This window comes from Bufo bufo, chromosome 1, assembly GCF_905171765.1.
Source record: "Bufo bufo chromosome 1, aBufBuf1.1, whole genome shotgun sequence".
Lineage (NCBI taxonomy): Eukaryota > Metazoa > Chordata > Amphibia > Anura > Bufonidae > Bufo > Bufo bufo.
The window spans coordinates 799055311-799079651 of record NC_053389.1 but is presented as its reverse complement, the minus strand read 5'-3'; the positions used below and the strand labels follow the sequence as shown (position 1 = coordinate 799079651).

Sequence of the window (24341 nt, the reverse complement as noted above, 5' to 3'; positions counted from 1 at the left end):
CCTTAATATTGATGGTCTATCTTCAGACTAGGCCATCAATATCTGATCTAAAGGGTCTGATGCCTCACACCATGATGATCTAAATTACAGCGGTAACCAGCTTTTTCCACTACAGAAATGGACAGAACCGTGTACTTCCAGCACCACAGCTACTGCAAAACAACTGATCAGCAGAGGTATGGTCACCGATCAGGCATCGACGGTCTATCCTAAGGATGTCTAGAAAACTCTCTCACAGAAATCATTGAGGTCCCCTCCTCTCCACCGTGTCTATGGCCCATGTGACTGCTCAAAAAGAAAAGGAAGTGTTGACATATTTTATGCCTAGTGGCCATATTTTATGCCTACGGGGCAGCAATAGTAAATGATGTCTGAGTGACACTGAAATACATAGCTGTGGGCACATTTTATGGCATTAACTTACAACATGTTTAGAAAACCCACCGAGCAGTTACATGTCTCATGCGTTTTTTATATTCCAAAGCTTCCAAAAATGATCCCTTATCGGGGCAGATGATGTATAAATAAACACGGTGTTATGGGATAAAAAAAAAAGTGGCATTAGTGGCATGATGCAGGCTGCAGAAGCAGCCATACAGAACGTGATGGTAGGTAGGCAGGCAGGCAGACAGCAACTGTGGCAAGATGGGTAACCGGCAGGATAGAGAGGTCTATTGATCACATTATCACATTTCTGTACTAATACAGGAATCTCGTACATATGCCGCATCATGAAATGTAACCCCCCTCCCCAATCAAACCCAACACCCACCCACCGCAAGAATATTTTAAAATCTGGAGTGAGTACATGAAAACTGACCCTCAGGCATTAGTGGTATGATGCAGGCCGCAGCAGCAGTCGTACAGAATGTGATAGTAGCAGGCAGACAGCAACAGTGGCAAAATGGGGCACCACCAGCAACTAGAGGTGGGCGAGGTCTATACATCAGAGTCAGCCAGAGGAGTGTGAAAAGCCTCCCACTGGACACTGGTGGAGGACAACTTGGTCCATTTGGTTGTCACCACCTTCCCCCCCCCCCCCCCACCTTGCTGAAAAGATGACACTGGAGGCTGGGCAAGAAAGAAAATAGTGTGCTGTGCCAGTTCAGGTCACTGTTCCAGTTTGCCTACCCAGAAATCCATAAGGTCAGGGAACTGGGTATGCGACAGAGACTGGCCATAGTTTAGGTAGGCGTGAACCTGGGCATTGAGGCGGAAGCTGTTGGTGTGCTGACTGGCCTCTGTCTGGTGTGGAACATGAAAAAAAATCCTCCATGATATTGAGGAGACTGAAATGGCTGCTGATGCTGTGGCTTCTGCTTCTTGGGGTGGCAAGAGGGGAACAACTCTGCGGGGGGCGGAGAGGGGCCTCCTTTTCAGACACCCTGGTGGAAGGCTTCTGCTTGCCATAAGCTGCATACACAGTGTTTCCTGGTAATAACGTAATTTGTTCTCCCTTTCTACCAGAGGAAAACATTTCCCTATTTTACCTTGGTAGCGAAAGTCTAAAAGCATGACCATACAGTAATCATCAGACTGCTTGATGTCAATGATATGTCTGTCACTGAGTAAGCAAGCCAGCATACAGAACGCCATTCTGGCCAGTGTGCCAGAGGAGCCGCTTCTTTCCTGCTCCGCCCTCCACTGAGACGGTGTCTTGGAAAGTGTCATCCTCATGATCATCCTCTTGCTCCTCAACCTCCTCCTCTTCCAGTGGCAGCTTTTCATCATCATCTTCCTCATCCCCATCTTCGTCATACTCCTCCTCCATGACAGATTCCTTTTGTGTCCCCAACATCTATAGAGCGGATAGCAAGATGCGTCAGCTGCTCTTCTTCCGCCGTGGTCTCCTGCTGCATGAGCGTCAGCGTTTGTTCTAAGATAAATATGAAAGAGATGTTTGTGGCCACTGTCTGACCTGAAAGCAACACATGCCCACTGCTGCCAAGGCTGTCTGGTGCATGACAAAATCATTCACGGCTTTCTGCTGCTTGTACAGACGCTCGAGCATGTGCAATGTTGAATTCCAGCGAGTTGGCACATTGCAGATCAAGCGGTGTAGAGGCAGGCCATTCTGTCGCTGCAGGTCTAGGTGAGCATTCCTCGCCACATAGGAATGGCTGAAATACTTGGACAGTCTTCTGGACTTTGCCAGCACCTTGCGCAAGCCAGTGTACATATTTATAAAACGTTGCATCACTAGGTTGAAGACATGCACCATGCAGGGAGCATGTGTTATTTCACCCAGGTTAACGGTGGCCACGATGTTGCACCCAATGTTGCTGACCACCTTGCCCAGTTGGAGTCAGTGGGGTGAAAGCCAGCAGGATGTTTGCTGCGTGATGTACTCTAGCAACTGCTCACCAGTGTGGCTACTCTCTCCCAGGCCATTCAGTTCCAACACAGCATGATAACGCTTGACCTGTCACAGGTGATGGGAAGGAGGGGTAGTGCTAGCAACCCTCTGCCCAACTACTGTTGGGGATGGGAACATGTCTATGATGGCAGATAAGTGCCTGGTGTGGGAACCAGGCTGACATAATCGTAGGGGGGTCAAAAGGACCTGGTCTCGTTGCCAGGGTGCTGCCTCGTTGCTGCCAGAAAAAACATTGACCCAGTGGACTATGAAAGCATGTGCTGTCCCTGCCTGTAAGAGCTGCTCCAGGTGTGCACTGTGGCATGAACCTTGCCGCACATAGCGAATTGCAGGGAGTGACCTAAGTTGTGGCATTTTGGGAGAAATAATGCCGGCTAGGAATCTTCCAGAGATGCTGGGCGCACGCTTAAGCTCCCTAAAGGCAGCAGACTTGACTAAATAGTATGGCAGCAACTGCACCACCAGCAACTTGGCAGCTTGCACACAGACGGATTGCTGGGCGCATAGAGTTGTTTCCTGGCCCCACATTATGTTTCGATGGATGACGAGGGAGTGGAGGAGTCTGAGCGGGATAATGATGATGTGAAAGACACCGTACGGCTCGTGGATGCGACCTGGCTGCTGTAAACTGGACCGGGAGAAGGAAGGAACTGCTGCTTCATGTGGATTAATACAGCTGTGGTGGCTACTACTGTGTTTGCCTGCCCATGTTTTATTTTGCTCTTGCACAGCTTGCACAAGCCAATGCTTTTGTCTTCCGGCAGCATGGAGAAAAACTGCAAGACGAGAGATCTCCAGATCCCGAAGCAGACGTGGTCCTGGCTGTTCTTTGGGAGGTACGTGGCAACTGCTCTTTATTGCTGCTGCCTCCATCACCCTCCTCCTCTGTTGCATCCTCTTCAGCACCCTGATACGGCTTCAAGGTCCTTTCCAGTACACAATCGTCAGACTGTGGGATATCATGGTGGGTTCTTTGGCCCCCCTTTCCTGCTCTTCCCCCACAGCCACTGTTGCTGTTCCAATGCCAATAGTGCGGCTATGGGGGCCACTACTACTACCACAACCATCACGTCTATGCCTGGGATCTGCAGCCTCCTCCTACTTAGGGCAGTACAATCACTGACTGCTCTCACACAAGTCATCAACAGGGAGACTTTCTTGACTATCTGCCGTAGGAAGGTGCCCCACTAGGAAGAAGCAGTGAAGACTGGGAGGACTCAACTGAAAGCCTTCTTTGGACTGCAAGGAGGAGGATCAGGAAGAACGCTGTGACCACTGGCTCCACGACACGTGTCTGACTATGAAGTCACCTCCATGTCATCCTGCGACTGAGAGGAGGAGTGAACCATCTATAATGTTGCACCTTTCAGAAGGCAGCAGGGACAACTGCGGCCTACTACTACTACTACTACGTCTGGCCATATAGTTGGTCCTGCTACTACCCACATTCTGGCTCTGGGTCTTTCGTTTGAAAGACTTCCGTAGCCTGGACATTTTTGGGCCTCTCAGATAATGTTGTGCACTATCCTGTGTATTGGTGTAGTAAACATGTATATATGCTGCTAGTTTGAATATAATCAAAAAACAAAAAAAATTATTAAAAACTTTTGAAATAGGGAGGCGGATTTGGACCTGAATTCATTATCACTCCCAGATAATTTTATATGCTACCCTGTGTATTGGTTAGTAATCTTATATATTCTGGTTTAGTTACATATAAAGAGCACCTTTCACTGTTTCTGACTTGCCTGTTTTAATGGATTCATGCATTCCCAATGTAATAACAATTCTGGAGCCTCTAGTCTTATGGCTCTCTGTTGTGCCATTCCTTAATTATTTCTACTAGAAGTTATGAATGAATTGCTAACAGTCAGCAGTAAGGGTACAGAGGGGTGCTAACCAGTTGGGGGGTGTACCTGCACAGTCTGAAAATGGCAGCACTGATTGGATAGAGTGAGTCGGTGAAGGTACACACCCCCAACTAGTTACCACCCCTCTGTACCCTTACTGCAGACTGCTAGCAATTCATTCATAACTTCTAGTAGGAATAATAAAGGAATGGCACAACATAGAGCCATAAAAATACATGCTTCAGAATTGTTATTACGTGGAGAATACATGATGCTAGTAAAACAGGCATGTCAGGAGTGGTGAAAGGTCCTCTTCAACAATCCAGAAAAAACTGCGGAAACTCAAAAGACGTTAATGGACAACTGAGACTTGACGCTCAATTTCAACTTAACATACACAGTTAGATTGCTGCCACACCGTGGGTATATATGCACTTATATAGCAGGCACAGCCACAGATCCTGTCTCCTCTCTGTCAGCTTTCCTGCTTCTCTCTATTGTACACAACACACACAATTCTTCTTCTTTGGATCCTAGCCTTTCCCTTCACTCTCCCTGGCAATCAGCTTGACTCTCCCAGATTGATTTTTTACTGTTCCTGACTGGTTCGCTCATCCTTAGTTTTAACATAAATATTTGGTTTAAACAACAGATCATTATCTGATGACACATTCTCTTTAAGCTGGTTGCCCAAGTGATTGAGTTCCTGAATTTTCGGTTTTCTCAGCTTCTGTCCTATCCGTTCTCAGATACACAGCGTTCTATTGCTGCGGGTGATCATGTGACTGATGACATGATCGTCGGGATGTTGGTACTAGGAGTGATCATAGTCACTGAAACACCCGATTTTTTCTGTAACTAGGAGTTGCTGTGCAAAATTGAATGAAAAAATCATATATGCTACTCCCCCAGAAAAAGACTGCCCCCATCAATCATTATCATAATGATATATGACAATGATTGACTTAAAGGGTTATTCCCATCTCAGACATTGGGGGCATATAGCGCTAGGATATCCCCCCAATGTCTGATAGGTGCAGGTCCCACCTCTGCGACCTGCATCTTTGCTTAGAACGGAGATCACAAATTCCTGGAGGCCACCTTCCGTTCAGACGCAGCCACTCTCTGTTCACTCCTATGGAAGCGCCAATAAAAGCTGAGCGACGCGCTCGGCCATTTCTGGAAGTCCGACTGAAATGAATGGGATGCGCCAACGCTCCATTCACTTCTATGGGGCTAATGGGAATAGACGAGCCAGCGCTCAGCGATTTTCGGTGCTCTTATAGGAAAGAATGTAGTGCGGCGAGCATGCGCTGTGCGACCTCCAGGACTTGTGGGCTCCGTTCTGAGCGCAAGGTCTGGAACCTGAACCTATCAGACATTGGGGGCATATCCTAGCGATATACCCCCAGTGTCTGAGATGGGAATAACCCTTTAATTACCTCAGCATAGACATGTAATATATCAAATTTGTCAGTATATCATAAAGACAAATAAGTCTAACACTAAAGTGACTCTATATGATGACCAGAAACATTTTTTGTATAAAAGGTAAAAAAAATATAAAAAAAATTCCTTACTTTTTCAAACTACACACTTAAAAAACCCCATAAAAATGCAAAAATGAGGTGTTTAAATTGATAAAGAAAACCTGCAGTGGTCATGAAAATAGTAGCCTGAAAAAAGAAAAAAGTTCTATTTTATAACTAATGCCTACTAAAAACTGCTGTGATGTGACCCCAAATTCTCAAAATATCCAAGCCTCACTGTCACCACCAGACATCTGAGAAGCTCTGACAGACGTCCTTCAGAACCTCCTCCTTGAGGTTCCTTTTGTTTTGCTTTCATTTTCTCATCTCGTTAGCCTCTCTCAGCTGTCATGTAGTTGCACTGATTGCATCCCTTTAAATCCCTTCCCATACTGCATCACTTTGCGGTTTATACAACTTCCTGGAGTGTATACATGCTGGATGCTACTACTGAGTCTTCTACAGATAAGTTTTGTTTATTCATTTGTATTTTCCTGTTTGCTGGATCCCAGGAGACCCTGACTCCCTCCGTATCAAGTGTAGGGAGCCGGTGGTCGTGTCCCCTCACTATTATAGGGTGTTCAGGGGTTATTCAGTTGAGGTACGAGGATATGCGATCTTCTACCATTGAGAAGTTTGCATAGGCTGAGCAGTTTAGGGAGAGAGCCAGGTCTGTTGCAGGGCTATCCCTTTGGTTCCTTAGTTTTGGATCCAGTCAGCCGGATCTTCCTTTTGTGTCTTCTAGTTTGCTGTACACCTTCCGTGACACTCACCTAATCGAGTTGGATTTCTAAGGCCCATATTGGATTCCACAGAAAGCCCAGCATCTGTAAAGACCCCTTCATTGTCAATGCCACCACCTGGGGTATATCCAAGGTCACTTTTCGCCACCTGATCCCAAACCTTAAGAGAAGCAGAAAATACAAGCTAAGTTTTTCTTCTATGTACGGGTACAAATCCACAAGTTAAAAGCCATGTGACAACCAATAAGGCAGCCATTAAATTGGCAACAGGCTATGCCAAATAGTTTTTCCAGCTTCGTGTTTCAGGGCATTATTGGTTGTCACTCAGCATTTTATAACTCAAGGTCTTATATTTACTGGTGAATTCAGGGCACATCATTAGTGTTAGATGTCTAACCTTGTCCTGAGACATCCGATTCTTCTTGTTCAGGACAAATACAGCTTTGTCCACAGCCACCAGCCCAACACTGGCTCCAGGTTCTCCTGTTATTTTCATTGGCACCGTTGACCCTGGTTGAGGCTCGGAGACTCCTCTTCTTGGGTCCGGAGAGATGTCAAGCTGCACCAAAAAACATACAAACAAAACAAAGCTCATCACATACCTTATATAGATACTATCTATTGATGTGACCTACTGCTTCTATAATAGATCTGGATCCAGATCCTCTAAGAAATCCTTGTCATTGGGGGAAGATTTTTTAAGAGTGAATTCATTGGAAAATGTCCATGCCTCTTAATAAATTTGCTGTGTCCTTCATGGTCATCCCTGCTATTCCAACTGGTGGCAAACATGGCACAAAAAGTAAACAATTTGCCAGATCCTGAAGAAGAACCAAGAAAAGTATTCTTGTTTTGGATTAGTGACTTTAAGAAGGCAATGGGTGATCCAGTGAACCCACCCATGCTCCGTGTGGAGGGTTATCCTAAAGGTATATTGTGACTATTTAAACATTTCATGCCAAATATAAACCATACAACCTTGAACCTCACCTTTTGTATGCAAGAGTTCACCATGTCCACCCACACAGAATCCGACACAATTTCATTCTGATCGCCTGGCACGGTGTAATAGGCCACAATGCGGAAGGAAGGCATATATTTTTCAGTGACCAAGAGTGTCATCACAATAAGGGTCTGTTCAGGATCTCGAGGCTGTCGTTCCATTTTTATGACTTGACCTTTACTCAATATCTGAGAGGAGATGAGAATATCAGCTCCATGATGTTAACAATGAAGAAAGACATTAATGTTGCAGATATATACTGTGTGTTACCATATAGGTGATGTATGTGAAGCTTCTTTGGATGTTTATATTCTTGGTCTTCAGCACAAACTGAACATTTAGAGTGTCCCCGGAACTGACTTTGGTTGATGGAATTCTAATATCCAAAAAATTCTGAGATCCATGCAGAGGTTTGTAAGCATTCACAACTAATGTGGCAGCTGTCTGTCTATGATCAGGAATACCTACAGCCTTTGTTCTCATCTACATGAAAAAGGAACAATTGCAGTCACTATTCAAAGAGAAAATAATATGACTACTAATATAGCTACTATAATACTGCTCCTATGTGCAAGAATATAACTACTATAATACTGTTCCTATGTACAAGAATATAACTACTATAATACTGCTCCTATGTACAAGAATATAACTACTATAATACTGTTCCTATGTACAAGAATATAACTACTATAATACTGCCTCCTATGTACAAGAATATAACTACTATAATACTGCTCCTATGTACAGGAATATAACTACTATAATACTGCTCCTATGTACAAGAATATAACTACTATAATACTGCTCCTATGTACAGGAATATATCTACTATAATACTGCTCCTATGTACAAGAATATAACTACTATAATACTGCTCCTATGTATAAGAATATAACTACTATAATACTGCCTCCTATGTACAAGAATATAACTACTATAATACTGCTCCTATGTACAAGAATATAACTACTATAATACTGCTCCTATGTACAGGAATATATCTACTATAATACTGCTCCTATGTACAAGAAAATAACTACTATAATACTGCCTCCTATGTACAAGAATATAACTACTATAATACTGCTCCTATGTACAAGAATATAACTACTATAATACTGCTCCTGTGTACAAGAATATAACTACTATAATACTGCTCCTATGTACAAGAATATAACTACTATAATACTGCTCCTATGTACAAGAATATAACTACTATAATACTGCTCCTATGTACAAGAATATAACTACTATAATACTGCTCCTATGTACAAGAATATAACTACTATAATACTGCTCCTATGTACAAGAATATAACTACTATAATACTGCCTCCTATGTACAAGTATATAACTACTATAATACTGCTCCTATGTACAAGAATATAACTACTATAATACTGCTCCTATGTACAAGAATATAACTACTATAATACTGCCTCCTATGTACAGGAATATAACTACTATAATACTGCTCCTATGTACAAGAATATAACTACTATAATACTGCTCCCATGTACAAGAATATAACTACTATAATACTGCCCCTATGTACAATAATATAACTACTATAATACTGCTCCTATGTACAAGAATATAACTACTATAATACTGCTCCTATGTACAAGAATATAACTACTATAATACTGCTCCTAGGTACAAGAATATAACTACTATAATACTGCCTCCTATGTACAAGAATATAACTACTATAATACTGCCCCTATGTACAACAATATAACTACTATAATACTGCTCCTATGTACAAGAATATAACTACTATAATACTGCCTCCTATGTACAAGAATATAACTACCATAATACTGCCTCCTATGTACAGGAATGTAACTACTATAATACTGCCTCCTATGTACAAGACTATAACTACTATAATACTGCCTCCTATGTACAATAATATAACTACTATAATATTGCTCCTATGTACAAGAATATAACTACTATAATACTGCCTCCTATGTACAAGAATATAACTACTATAATACTGCTCCTATATACAAGAATATAACTACCATAATACTGCCTCCTATGTACAAGAATATAACTACTATAATACTGCTCCTACGTACAAGAATACAACTACTATAATACTGCTCCTATGTACAAGACTATAACTACTATAATACTGCCTCTATGTACAAGAATATAACTACTATAATACTGCTCCTATGTACAAGAATATAACTACTATAATACTGCTCCTATGTACAAGAATATAACTACTATAATACTGCTCCTATGTACAAGAATATAACTACTATAATACTGCCTCCTATGTACAAGAATATAACTACTATAATACTGCTCCTATGTACAAGAATATAACTACTATAATACTGCTCCTATGTACAAGAATATAACTACTATAATACTGCCTCCTATGTACAAGAATATAACTACTATAATACTGCCTCCTATGTACAAGAATATAACTACTATAATACTGCTCCTAGGTACAAGAATATAACTACTATAATACTGCCTCCTATGTACAAGAATATAACTACTATAATACTGCCCCTATGTACAACAATATAACTACTATAATACTGCTCCTATGTACAAGAATATAACTACTATAATACTGCCTCCTATGTACAAGAATATAACTACCATAATACTGCCTCCTATGTACAGGAATGTAACTACTATAATACTGCTCCTATGTACAAGAATATAACTACTATAATACTGCTCCTATGTACAGGAATGTAACTACTATAATACTGCCTCCTATGTACAAGACTATAACTACTATAATACTGCCTCCTATGTACAAGAATATAACTACTATAATATTGCTCCTATGTACAAGAATATAACTACTATAATACTGCCTCCTATGTACAAGAATATAACTACTATAATACTGCTCCTATATACAAGAATATAACTACTATAATACTGCCTCCTATGTACAAGAATATAACTACTATAATACTGCTCCTACGTACAAGAATACAACTACTATAATACTGCTCCTATGTACAAGACTATAACTACTATAATACTGCCTCTATGTACAAGAATATAACTACTATAATACTGCTCCTATGTACAAGAATATAACTACTATAATACTGCTCCTATGTACAAGAATATAACTACTATAATACTGCCTCCTATGTACAAGAATATAACTACTATAATACTGCTCCTATGTACAAGAATATAACTATTATAATACTGCTCCTATGTACAAGAATATAACTACTATAATACTGCCTCCTATGTACAAGAATATAACTACTATAATACTGCCTCCTATGTACAAGAATATAACTACTATAATACTGCTCCTATGTACAAGAATATAACTACTATAATACTGCTCCTATGTTCAAGGATACTACAGTGATGGTGTTCTTCAGTCACTTACCTGGATTTGCATTTCCTGGATGTCGGGTTTGGTGTTGAGGACAAGCTTGGTTTCTCCTTCCCTGTTTGTTTTCGCACATTCGTTGTCCACTGTACAAATCTCGATACCTGGTGCCGCTGACCCATCTGGTTTCTTTAGCAAAAGCTGGAAAAGAACAGTTTTGGAATTTGCAGCTTTTAGGATTGATCTACTTTTCTAAAGGGGGAGTCATTTAGCAGGATAAGAGAAACACAATTTTTATTTTTCCTTGGAGCACAACTTAAAGGGGTTCTCTGCTTTTGACATTCTGTACTTGTTAGAAGGGTCTCTTGACCACATGCTGATCCCAAAGTGTCTGCCTTCAGGGAGCGATCAGCTGTAATTTGTATGGAAACCTGACCATAAGTGATCAGATTCCCTGCAGTGCCACCACAGGAAAAATGAAGAATTACATTGTTCCCTTAAAAACAATGGGATTTCTCTGTGATGTGGGACAGGACTGGTCCTCTAGGGCGAGACAATCTCAAGAGATGAGGATTATAGACATAGGTCTATATATGAAAATGGGGTTTATAAATGGGACAACCCTTTTTCCACATGATGCATATGCGAGGAACACCAAGAGAGGAGAGCGAGTGGAGGAGAGTGTTTGTGATGGCATTGGCAAGGTTGGGGGTGGCAGTGATCACCCTGGTCCTCTGTGCGCCTTGCAGTGATAGGAAAAATGTCTGGTAACAATAAATAAAGTCTCCCTTCACTGAATAAATGATGGGAGTTGCAGTACATACAGAAGCAATAGGCACAGTTCTGAGGTATATTACCGAATAGGCTCTTCCCAATAGCTGTGTATTGGAGGTAACAATGATGGTAGCTATCCTCCTTGAGTCTCTCTCTAAGTTCACTTTGCAATCTTCCCAAATAACTATTCCATTCTCATTAACTCTTTTGGCAATGTGCAGGCGGCATTATGCAGAATTTAGATTGGATGGCCAGTCCTTCTCAAAGTGTGGTGGGTGCCTGAGGCAATATACCCTCTCCATGAGCAGTAAAGTCTTTTGCCATAAACAAGCAATACCATACTGTCTGTCCAGCATGGCCTTGAAATGGTATTAAAGGTTTTTTCTGGGATCTTTAACTGATGACCTATCTTCTGGATAGGTCATCAGTACCTGATCGGTGGGAATCTGACACCCAGGATCCCCTCTGGTCAGCTGTTTGAGAAGGCACCTGTCTCAGCTCACCAAGCACAGTGCTGTACATTGTATAGCGGCTGAGCTGCGCCTAGGCCATGTGACCAGTGAACGTGAGGTCACATGGCCTAATTAAAGTTGAGAGAAGGCCTCTGTGCGTCCCTGGTGTTGTACTCCCACTGATCACATACTTATTACCGATCCAGAGGATTGGTCATCAATAAAAAAAAAAAAACTCAGAAAACCCTTTTAAACTTTCTATGAAAGCCTGTTCTACTGTATTTCCCTCAAGAATAGTCTCTCAGTGAAGTACTTTTCTGGTTTAGAGGTTTTTTGGACCAAGCTTCAGTTTAGGCTTACTTTGCATGTGTTGTGTCTAGCCTTTTCACTAGCATACTCCCTACTCGAACAAGCCAGGGGGCAGATGAAGCCTGTCTCCCAGGAACCTAACAAGGACTGTCAGTGCTTACTATTTGTTGCCCATACATAACCATTTGGGATATACATAGTGCATAAGAAAATGAGTAGCTAGGGATGCATTCTGGCTGAAATTTACCATCAAGGTCTATCAAGGACTATTTACATCTGTGATCTTTGGTCTGTACTAAGGTGACTTGCATAGTCATCTTGTTGGGTTCTCCGGACAGTGGAAGGAAAACTAGAAGTTTATGGTCCCACCAGGAGCCCATGGTATACTTACATTTCCTATGTAGGGTAAGCCAGGCTTGAAATATTTGGAGGTTTTAGTGAAAAGCACTTTGAATGCGGTCTTCACTATAGGAATGTCGATCTTCTCAGCCTCCACGAAATCACTGCCTGCAAGTTCATCACAAAATGCAAAAGTATTTTATTGACTGAACCATAAAGTGACGGATCCTGCTGCTCTAAATGATTAAATAGTGGCTAGCTATGAAAAGGGGTTAGATATCTGCCTTGTGAAGCACAATATAAAGGTTTACTGGTGTTAAGGTAGAATATGGAACTAGTGATCTGTCCGATTGTCACTTTGGGTCAAGAAGCATTCTTCGCTTTCTCTGGCAAATTGAGGTAGTTTTTGTCTTGGTTTAAATGATATTTGTATGAACAAAAAGGTGGAACCTGACATACTTAGGTCTTGTTTCAACCTACTTAGGGTATGGACACATGTTGTGGCCAATGTAGGAAGCTGAAACACCGTGCACCTACAGTGACCAATGGCCACGCACTTTTGCTGGAAATATTCTTCGAAAAAGTGTAGCCATAGACCACCTCAGGTGGCCTGGACTTTGGCCCTGCATGGTTGTCACAACGTGTTAAAATATTTTGCATAAAAACTCCTATCCTTGGTCGTATCCCTTATTACATGGCTACATGCTGTCTCTGAAAATGACATCCGCACAAGAACTACATGTCAGGATCGTCCGTGGTCCAGCAGCTTCATACAAGCCTAAGGTCACCATGCACAATACCAGGTGTTGGCTGTAGTGGTGTAAAGCACATTGTGACTGGAATCTGGAGAAGGGGAAACACGATGTCTGAGGTGAGGTACCACCTATCACTATCTGGCAGTCTGATGGGTTAATCTGGGTTAGGTAGATATCCGGAAAATTCTGCCTACCAGTATTATAGTTTAGGTGGGATAATGGTCTGGGGCTGTACATGCCCATGTTTCCGTACTACTGGGTGCAAGAGAGGGTGTCAACAAGCTATTCTGCCTTGGCCAGGGTATTGAGATAGAGGACAACTATGAAAGGTTTCAGCCAACCTGATCTGAACCCCCTCTTCCAGGGATCCTCATCTTGTTCCTTGACTACGGGGCATGAATTGAGTGATGTAAATTCTGATACATGAGCCTCATCTTCTCTCCATACCTGCATTGGTTAACACCTTGGCGCTGACGTAGAGTGAGTTTCCAAGGAGGAATTCAAGGCTCGGGTATCGGCTGGTGATCATATAACGATGCAGAGTGGCTTGTCCTCTTCCACCTTTCACCTGTTAGGATGATTGTACATTGCTTTCCTGAAACTTATACAACTATGATGAAAATTTCTTAAAACGTTGTATAAAAAAAAGTATCTCCCACGAGAGAGAACCATCTCGCCAGCTCCACTCCCTGAGAGTCAAAATCCGAATTTCCAACAAGTTGTAGAAGACAATTCAACGTGCGGCATCTGAGCAGTTAGAGACAGAGGGAGGCAGCACCCTATGTCCTCCAATTGGAGTCCCCGTAATGCAGTAGCTGGATTTCAAGCAGATGTTATGGCAGCCAGGGCCGTTGAAGGCCTCAGACTTGTCAAGTTAAAAGGTCACTAACAAACTTTCTTTTTGTCATAGAGACTTATGAAAAGTGTAAATAGTGGAGTTCTGAACGCTGAGACTCTCAAGATCTCTAGAACGAGGGGAGTGATGCATGCACATATTGCACTCTGTCTCAGTGCATAAGGCAGGCTCTATAGACGTCTATAGCCCGTCTCAATTTCAGAGAGAGAGCGTGATATGCATATGACATATCAAAAGTTGTTTGAAAAGTTAGTGACCCTTTAAGACCTCTATTACACCCTATTTCTGGCAGGGTGTAATAGAATACTGGTGAATTCACCATACACTGCAATGCAGTATTATTTGCGTGTATGGTACAACAAATCGAGTGATCGCATGTTCAAGTCCCTGAGGGGGGATTAAAAATACATTAGCAAAACATTTTTTTTTTATTGTTTGTAAAAACATCAAAAACACAACCATTAATAATTAAAAAGCCCTTTCTTTATTTATCATGTTAAAATAAGAAACCAAAATAAAAAAACTGCTAGTATCCAAATTACTAAAATATCATTCACAGGAAAAAAAAAATTTCAGTGGCAGAATTAATCAGGTCAGCTCACCTCTCCAAAAAAATGCAATACAAAAATCAAAAAGTTGCATGATGCCAACAAAAACTACAACTCACCCTGAAGGGAACGAGCTCTCACTTACCTATGTTGATAAAAAAAATCTGGGCACAAGTTGCCCCTTATGGCACAGAGGGGCTTTTCTCCTTACCGTGATGTTGGTCACTGAATGTGGTAAACTGATTTTGACATTGTTAACAATTACGCCAAACACCACATATCCATAGCCATCCACCGGCTTCCCGTGCAAAAACCTAAAAACAAAAATAGTCAAAAATTTGATTTAAAACAATTCTTAAGTTACAAATACAAAACTATATGACAGAAATACGTGTCCTCCGTGAGACTGAACAGCAATACGAAGATCAGCCCATGAACAAGGGTGGCGCTATTTCTAAAAGAAGGTAGACATGTTTTTCTAATTTCATACAACCCCTTTAAGGCTAGGGCTATTTGCCATTGGGGGGTCACGGTAAAATCATAAGCGACTTCAACCATTACTCGATCTCGCTGTTTCCCTGTGAAGGAAAAATGTGTGTGCCAATTTCAAGGCCAGGACCCCATGGTGAACTTTGGAATCCTCACGATTTTTTCTTTACAGAGGTCATCGATCTACTACTTCTTTAGAAGGCAACAGTGACCTCTACAGGACGGGAGGTGACAGCGCAATCTTATAAACTCAAACAATTCAGCAAAGCTGAAAACATGAGAGGTTGGAGGTACAAGTCAACTCTGAGAACAGCTTCTCTGCCTTTGTTCCCATGCCCCATAGTACCCAGTCATATATCTTCTTATATTTATGAAATTTGGATTCTGATTGGTTGTTATAAGGTCTAGTGTCCTGTTGATAACACTGCCCTGTGATAGCAGATGGGTAAGAAGGCTTGTCATGGGGACAAAGATAAGCTCTTCTCATAGGCCTTCTGAAAAATATGTTTTTAACAAAATGAAAAAATTAATGAGAATCAGTGGAAACAAGTCCTTAGAATGTACAGGTCTTCCTTGTGGAGATCCGGCTGGTGTAATCTTACAAGCAATGCCACCTGGGAAAAAGTATGCGAATTAGGTCTCCTCAAGGAGGAAGAAAACTGTCTAGTGCCATCTATAGATAACTCTCTGTAAAGCAATGTCAGATACATCAAAAGACTAAGGCCATCGAGCAGCAGGTCGTGGTGTCTAGCAATCTTCGGCCCAGAAACAATGCAGATGTATGAGGACGAGCAATGGCAATAGCCATCCCTCATCCTCATACTGTGGAGGAGATCGCTGCATGTAAATACAGTGGTCTCCTTCACTGAACGAGCAGCCGACTGTCGGGAAGGTAGGCTTCCTTCCCGACAACTGGCTTTCTGGTCGGCACGTGTAAACCCTGAAGGTGGCACTAGAGAGACTATCAAGTTTTTTTCCTTCTGGAGCAGAGCTAATTTGAAAACAATGGAAGGGAGCAAAAATGTGTTGACTATAAAGAAAATTTGATAAAATGCGTACTGTATATCCATATACTCCATCATTTTTTAAATTGTTTTTCATCAATGTTTTTGTGCCCACTTCCATATGTACACTGTTCCTTTATGAACACAATATTTCTTATAGGTACCCTTTGGGAGGGAAATGTCTTACTTTGCAGTAATATCCACGGTGAATTGATCGTCATCCACAAAGTAGTAATTCTGTGGGGTCTCCAGAAAAACCTCAAAACTTGGCAGAACTAAGAAGGAGAGAAAAGGTTAAAACAATATGATGGAGTATGTCCCTGTCTAGTTACAAACTCTGCAACTCCTACAATTTTCATGATGTCTGCTTACTGTGAGTGTTTACCTTGAAGATGCATGTGAAAGCAATGCTGCTGTGCACCAAACCAACAGCAGCACAAATCTTTCCCCTGTCCTGGGCTCAAAGTGTGAAACCTCTTACCTAAACGGTTGCATTGTAATAAGATGCTACTTTTTACATGTCCCTTGGGGTGATTCCTCCTACCATTATTTGTTGATATTGCTTTTTGTACAAGAGAATCCTTCAGAGGTTTCTACCACAAAACAGCACAGCGGATGGGATCAACCCTAACTGGACTGTCTCCAGGGGCCCCATACCAGCTGCATAAGCTATCTTTATGGTAGGGCAGCCTTGACTAGAGCTATGCAGAGCATCTGACAGATGTTTGTGGCGCAAAACTATAATTTGTCATGGTAGTAGATCCTGAGCTCCTACTCATAAGGACAGAGTCCATCCATAGCTCTTCATGTGATGCCTCCAAGCTTCATAGAGTTGTATATATCAGTTAGGAATTGGCTGGAGTATTTGAAGATCTGGGCCATCCCACCAAGAACAAGAGTGTGTGAAATTACCATATAGGCATGCTTATGATGGTACGGACAGCATAGTTCTACAGTAGGTATGGGACTTCACTAATTCTGCTTACCATATTCTTTGACCTCAAATTCCGTCTGGAAAACTTCTTGAGGAGCCACCTGGAATTTGCCAGTAATCCGCCATATTCCCTCACTGTAAAGTAAACACATGACATCATATATCTAGTCAGACTATATAGTGAACATAGCTCAATAGTGAACAGAACTGAAAGCTTTCTACCCTGACCATTCACAAAATGTTTAGGTGATCAAGAAGTTACCTAACATGATGAGGGCAATGGTGTCATCTTCACTCCTATATTGAGAAAGTCAGCCCTGGCACCTCCAGTTAAGATATGTCTCTAAAATATATCCCTTCCTCATTCAGGAGGCCACCAGATTTCTAATCCCTGCCGCTATAATTACCCTACTGCAACCTCCTCCTGCCCGATTTCTCAATAACAAAGTGTCCTCTACTTGAATAAAGTCACAGTACTGCAAAGTAAGCCAGTAATAATGGATGGGGCCATGTGGGGTTCAGATGGTTCTACCCCCTCTCCAGAACATTAACAAGGTCATACTATCCATGAGATAAGAAGGGTGCAGGACAAAATAAGCCCCACATTTTCCTGTCGTCCTGAGGATAGGATGGAGTGGTAGGAGTTGGGTGACCCATTTTGATTTTTGTTCTGAAGCCCACACTTGGATTTATATGTCCCTGCACATTAGTCAGTGATGGACCCTTATATAACTGCTTACTTGGTTGGTATATATACTCACTTAGCAATCTCTGGAAGGGTAAAGCTCTTTTGAATGATCACACTTTGCTCATTGGAAGAATACTGGCTCTTCAACACAACTATGCCATCAGGATTCTGAAAAGTAGGAAGTATAAAAGTTATGGGAGCTTGGAGATATAAATAATTCCTTATTAATCCCTAATCTGATGCTATACAGTGTGCGGTCATGCGAGGTGTCAGCGTGTATACAATTACCTTCATACAGCCCCCAGCTTTCAGTTCCCGATCCACCCATATACATGCCCGGAGGACTGTCCTGAGTATGCCTGTATTGTCAATGATCTCAGATACCTCCCAGCAAAGGAACATATTGAAATCCAACATCCATTTCTGACCCTTCTTTCCTCAAACATCTGCTGCCGGGTAAAAGGACACCTCATTGGCCAACATTAATCTAATGTGCATTGTCAGCTTATTCCTGACTCAGGATGGAACATAGATTACTGGGTAAGTATTACAAACCGGATTCCAAAAAAGTTGGGACACTAAACAAACTGAATGCAATGATGTGGAGATGGCAAATGTCAATATTTTATTTGTAATAGAACGTAGATGACAGATCAAATGTTTAATCCGAGTAAATGTATCATTTTAAAGGAAAAATACGTTGATTCCAATTTTCACGGTGTCAACAAATCCCCAAAAAGTTGGGACAAGTAGCAATAAGAGGCTGGAAAAAGTAAATTTGAGCATAACGAAGAGCTGGAAGACCAATTAACACTAATTAGGTCAATTGGCAACATGATTGGGTATAAAAAGAGCTTCTCAGAGTGGCAGTGTCTCTCAGAAGCCAAGATGGGTAGAGGATCACCAATTCCCACAATGTTGCGCAGAAAGATAGTGGAGCAATATCAGAAAGGTGTTACCCAGCGAAAAATTGCAAAGACTTTGCATCTATCATCATCAACTGTGCATAACATCATCCGAAGATTCGGAGAATCTGGAACAATCTCTGTGCGTAAGGGTCAAGGCCGTAAAACCATACTGGATGCCCGTGATCTCCGGGCCCTTAAACGACACTGCACCACAAACAGGAATGCTACTGTAAAGGAAATCACAGAATAGGCTCAGGAATACTTCCAGAAACCATTGTCAGTGAACACAATCCACCGTGCCATCCGCCGTTGCCAGCTGAAACTCTACAGTGCAAAGAAGAAGCCATTTCTAAGCAAGATCCACAAGCTCAGGCGTTTTCACTGGGCCAGGGATCATTTAAAATGGAGTGTGGCAAAATTGAAGACTGTTCTGTGGTCAGACGAGTCACGATTCGAAGTTCTTTTTGGAAATCTGGGACGCCATGTCATCCAGACCAAAGAGGACAAGGGCAACCCAAGTTGTTATCAACGCTCAGTTCAGAAGCCTGCATCTCTGATGGTATGGGTTTGCATGAGTGCGTGTGGCATGGGCAGCTTGCATGTCTGGAAAGGCACCATCAATGCAGAAAAATATATTCAGGTTCTAGAACAACATATGCTCCCATCCAGACGTCATCTCTTTCAGGGAAGACCCTGCATTTTTCAACAAGATAATGCCAGACCACATTCTGCATCAATCACAACATCATGGCTGCGTAGGAGAAGGATCCAGGTACTGAAATGGCCAGTCTGCAGTCCAGATCTTTCACCTATAGAGAACATTTGGCGCATCATAAAGAAGAAGGTGCAACAAAGAAGGCCCAAGACGATTGAACAGTTAGAGGCCTGTATTAGACAAGAATGGGAGAGCATTCCTATTTCTAAACTTGAGAAACTGGTCTCCTCGGTCCCCAGACGTCTGTTGAGTGTTGTAAGAAGAAGAGGAGATGCCACACAGTGGTGAAAATGGCCTTGTCCCAACTTTTTGGGGATTTGTTGACACCATGAAATTCTGATTCAACATATTTTTCCCTTTAAAATGGTACATTTTCTCAGTTTAAACTTTTGTTCCGTGATTTATGTTCTATTCTGAATAAAATATTAGAAGTTGGCACCTCCACATCATTGCATTCAGTTTTTATTCACGATTTGTATAGTGTCCCAACTTTTTTGGAATCCGGTCTGTAATATATTTAACTAAATTTGTCATTGTGAAGGGTTGTGGAGAAGGTCAGCAGGAGTCTTCTTGCCCTTTCCTCCTTCCCACCTTTGTTTTCTGGAATTCTAGTGAATTCAGCGATTAGGGATGAGTCAACTTTATCCAACCGGGCTACAACCCAGTTGAAGATTAGTCCAGCTGTACCACTCATTATTTGCATTGCCCCACATGGGAAATTCTCAGCTTGAAAATCACCACCATGCAAGAAAACACATTGACTTTGATGAAATTTGATGGTCTTTTCATCAAGAGAGAATTACCCTACCAGTGGTCATTATAGGTCACATCTAGGCAGCTTCGGCCTTGAATGTTGATTGAAAGTTGAACCAATAGAAATAGATAAAATCCCAAATGGTCTACAACCTCTTGATTTGCAAATTTTCTTGATCCCATCATACTGCAAAGTCATTTGAAAACTGTGTCACCAGAGAGGTCTATGAAGGAGCAGGGCATTAACAATTGTCCACCCAATGTCAAACTATGACCAACATTGTAAAGAAATAATTTACGGTTGGAAAATCCATACAGTTGTAACGGTTAGCAGGTGTCCCATGTTAGGAACCTTGTCAGAGGGCGATATCTAAGTGTACCCCTCATTCTTCACAAAACCTCTGATGACGAGGATAGACTTTCCTGAGGGATGCACCAGGTGCTACCTCTGAGGGGGGTTGGAACACAAGGAAACAAGAACCTGGGTGTGGACCCTCTGGATTTACCTCCAGATGGTATGGTACGGGACACCCTGAGGGTGCTGGGAAGACCAGAGTCTGATCAGGCGGTGGTAAGGCAAGGTCTGAGTTTGAGATCCGAGGTCGGGGCAGGCAGCAAAATAACTAAGTCCGTAAACGTAATCCGAGGTCAGGTGAAGCAGCAATGTCAACCAATTGTCCCCAAAGCAAACTCCTATAATTTAATCCATACATACCAACTGTCCTGATTTTTCACAGGAAACAGACGGCAAAACGGGCTACCAAAAATGGGCACTAACGGCAGATTCTGGGTGTTTCTTGAGATAGGGCTTAAATTTTGGTCATGCAAATGCTAGCAAATTCTGCTCTGTTGGATTTTCAGTCAGCACTCAAGTTTTCCTTTAGTGAGGGGCTATATTTAATAAAACAACAGCCCCTTCCTCCTAAAAAGTCTTTCTCCCGCATTGGTACTTGGTGAAAGAAGCTGAATCTGAGGAAAGAGGAGGTCGCAGGAGAACAGGATTACTACTGCAAGGTTGAAAAGGAGCATATGCCCTGACAGATGTGCCATTCCCTAAGGGCCTTGACTTGGAGGGGCGGGTAGTGTATGGGCACTTTCTGTCTGAGCCCTGAAGATACAGTGGAGCAGAGCTGCAGAAAAGAGACCCCGGTTAAAGAGGATATGGGCCTTAGAGATGGCCTTGCAGTTCGCCCTGCGGTCGTTTCACGGCGAACTTTGCTCGTTCGCGATTCACCGAACATATGGCGATATTCGCACGCACCATATTTTTTTGCATAGCGCCGAACTTTGACCCATGACACATCCATCAGGTGGGACAGGACAGCCAATTGAGACGTTTCAGCACATGGACACACCCCCAACCCTATAACAGAACCCGATCTGGCAGCCATTTTACATTCTGTGTTTTGCCACTGTAGGGAGGTTGCATTTTGGAGCAAGGACAGTTAGGGGCACCAAACGCTAGTTAATAGGACCACAAAAGTTCTTTTCAGGACTGGTATAGGTGTGCTATTGATAGGTGTGATATAGAGGGGTGTAATATACTTATAATATACTTTCTAACATAGAAATTATATTATAGTGTATTTGTATTGTGCAGCAGTTGTGTGCGGTTCTGCTGAGATACCGCAGGTATATAGAGGGACAAACGCTATTGGAGTAACTAATTGCAACTGGTGTGATATACCCATTGCACCCAAAAAAACTGGTTGAGGGCTGTGATATACCCTCTTCCACAAAATCCTGATTAAGGGGTGTTATATACCTGTTTCTGCCAAATACTGATTGAGGGGTGCCATATATCTGTTTCCGCTAAATACTGATTGAGGGGTGCTATATACCTGTTTCCGCCAAATACTGATTTAGGGGTGCCATATACCTTCTTCCACAAAATACTGATTGAGGGGTGCTATTGCTAACGCATAAATCGCGGTAAGCCCAACACTCACCTAGGGATGACCGCCTTAAGAAGGCAACTGGCCTCCCATCACCGAGCCCAGTTCGAGCAACGCCGGCAAAACCCCAAAGCCACACTCCCGGCTCTCCACGTCCTGCCTCTTCTCCTTCTCCTCTCTCCTCCCATTTGTCCTCCACTACACCTTCCACCGTGCCGTCGTCGCATTCATCTGGCACAAGGCAGGCTTCTGTGGCTCAAATGTTTGAGCGTAAAAAAATGATGACGCCGGATAATCCTCTTGCCCAACGGCTGACCGCTAACTTGTCGGAACTGCTAGCCTGCCAACTACTGCCATATAAATTGGTGGACTCTGAGGCACTCTGAGGCCTTTAGAAAATTTGTGGCCATTGGCACACCACAATGGAAGGTCCCCGGAAGGAAATATTTCTCCCAGAAGGCCATCCCGGACCTATATGGCCACGTTCAGTGGCAAGTGAATATATCTCTGGCACACAGTGTCGGTGCCAAGATACATCTGACCACAGACATGTGGTCTAGCAAACATGGGCAGGGAAGGTACATAACTTTTACTGCCCACTGGGTGAACCTTCTGACGGCCGTCAAGCATGTAACCCGTGGCACCCGTTGAATTTGGTGTTACTGCCATGGGTTGCATGCAGGCCTGTCTCTTCTTCTCCTCCTCCTACTCCATCTCCTCCTCGGCTGACTCCTCCTTTTCCACTGCTACGGCCTATTCCGCTGCACCACCCAAGCTCCCCAGAACCTATTCGACGTCCCAGGTGAGACGTTGCCATGCTGTGCTGCGGCTGTTGTGCCTGGAAGCCAAGAGTCACACCGGTCCTGCACTGCTTTCAGCTCTGCGGTCACAGGCCGATCAGTGGCTAACCCCACTCAATTTGACAGTTGGTAAAGTGGTGTGCGACAACAGTGCCAATCTGTTGAGCGAGCTGAAACAGGGCAAAATGACGCACGTGCCGTTCATTGCACACATCCTGAACTTAGTCGTGCAGCGTTGCCAAATACCCTGGGGTCCAGGACGTCTTGCGGCAGGCCAGGAAACTCTCTGCCCATTTTAAAAGATCTTACACGGCCATGGCTCGCCTTGCTGACGTTCAGCGGTGACAGCACTTGCCCATCAGACGTCTGATTTGTGACTGCCCGACGTGCTGGAACTCCACCTTGTATATGCTTGATAGGCTGCTCCAGCAGAAACGTGCCATTAACGACTACCTGTACGAACTCTGCGGCAGGACAGGTTCTGGGGAGCTTGGTTTTTTTTTCACTGCACCAGTGGCTGCTCATGCGCGACGCATGCAGACTTCTGCGGCCATTTGATGAGATCACCAAACTGGTCAGTCGCAGCCAGGGCGCCATCAGTGACATCGTGCCTTACACCTTCTTTCTGGAGCGTGCATTGCATTGTGTCATTGATCAAGCAAGAAGCACAGGCTTTAAACTTTCCGGGGATCCCTGGTGTTGTCCGCGACTGGCGGGAGGTGACCGAGGACGACATTCTCCTGGGCGATAAGCAGAAGCCAGGGCACTCCACCGCTTCAAGTTTATTGCAAATACGGGCCTTCATGCTCCAGTATTTGAAGAGGGACCCCGTATAAAAAACATAAAGGTCAAGGACCTGTACTGGGTGGCAACATACTTAGACCCCTGGTACAAACACAAAATGGCAGACATGTTACCAGCATCACAGAGGCTGTCAGAATGCAGCATTTCCAGGCCTTGCTGCGAGAGATGCTGCATTCTGCTGTTGCAGGCACTGGCAGAGGAATTTCTACCCATAGCAAAACAGGTACAGGTAAAAATCCTACCGCGCCTGCAAAAAAAGGGTGGTTTGAAGATGTGTTGGTCACTTCGGCTATGAGATCATTCTTTCAGCCAACCCATCGTCAGCTGCCCTCCGGATCCAGCCTCAGGGAACGCCTAGACCGACCGGTATCTGACTACATTGGGTTAACGGCCGATATGGACGCTCTGAGAAGCGATGAACCCCTTGACTACTGGGTGTGCAGGCTTGACCTGTGGCCAGACTGGCACAATTTG

The 24341-nt window shown here is 43.0% G+C and overlaps 1 protein-coding gene across 1 annotated transcript in view; it reads right to left on the bottom strand.

Annotated features, from left to right (window-relative positions):
- LOC120986502 (complement C3-like) overlaps positions 1 to 24341 on the bottom strand; it is a 75649-nt gene that overhangs the window by 41567 nt on the left and 9741 nt on the right. The window contains exons 5-15 of the mRNA XM_040415124.1: positions 18066 to 18160; positions 17357 to 17439; positions 16558 to 16645; positions 15089 to 15191; positions 13921 to 14041; positions 12771 to 12886; positions 10902 to 11045; positions 7773 to 7985; positions 7490 to 7690; positions 6897 to 7058; positions 6530 to 6659 (exon numbers count right to left, since the gene is read on the bottom strand). Of these exons, the coding sequence (XP_040271058.1) occupies positions 6530 to 6659; positions 6897 to 7058; positions 7490 to 7690; positions 7773 to 7985; positions 10902 to 11045; positions 12771 to 12886; positions 13921 to 14041; positions 15089 to 15191; positions 16558 to 16645; positions 17357 to 17439; positions 18066 to 18160 (1456 nt within the window). The remainder of the gene's footprint in view (positions 1 to 6529; positions 6660 to 6896; positions 7059 to 7489; positions 7691 to 7772; positions 7986 to 10901; positions 11046 to 12770; positions 12887 to 13920; positions 14042 to 15088; positions 15192 to 16557; positions 16646 to 17356; positions 17440 to 18065; positions 18161 to 24341) is intronic.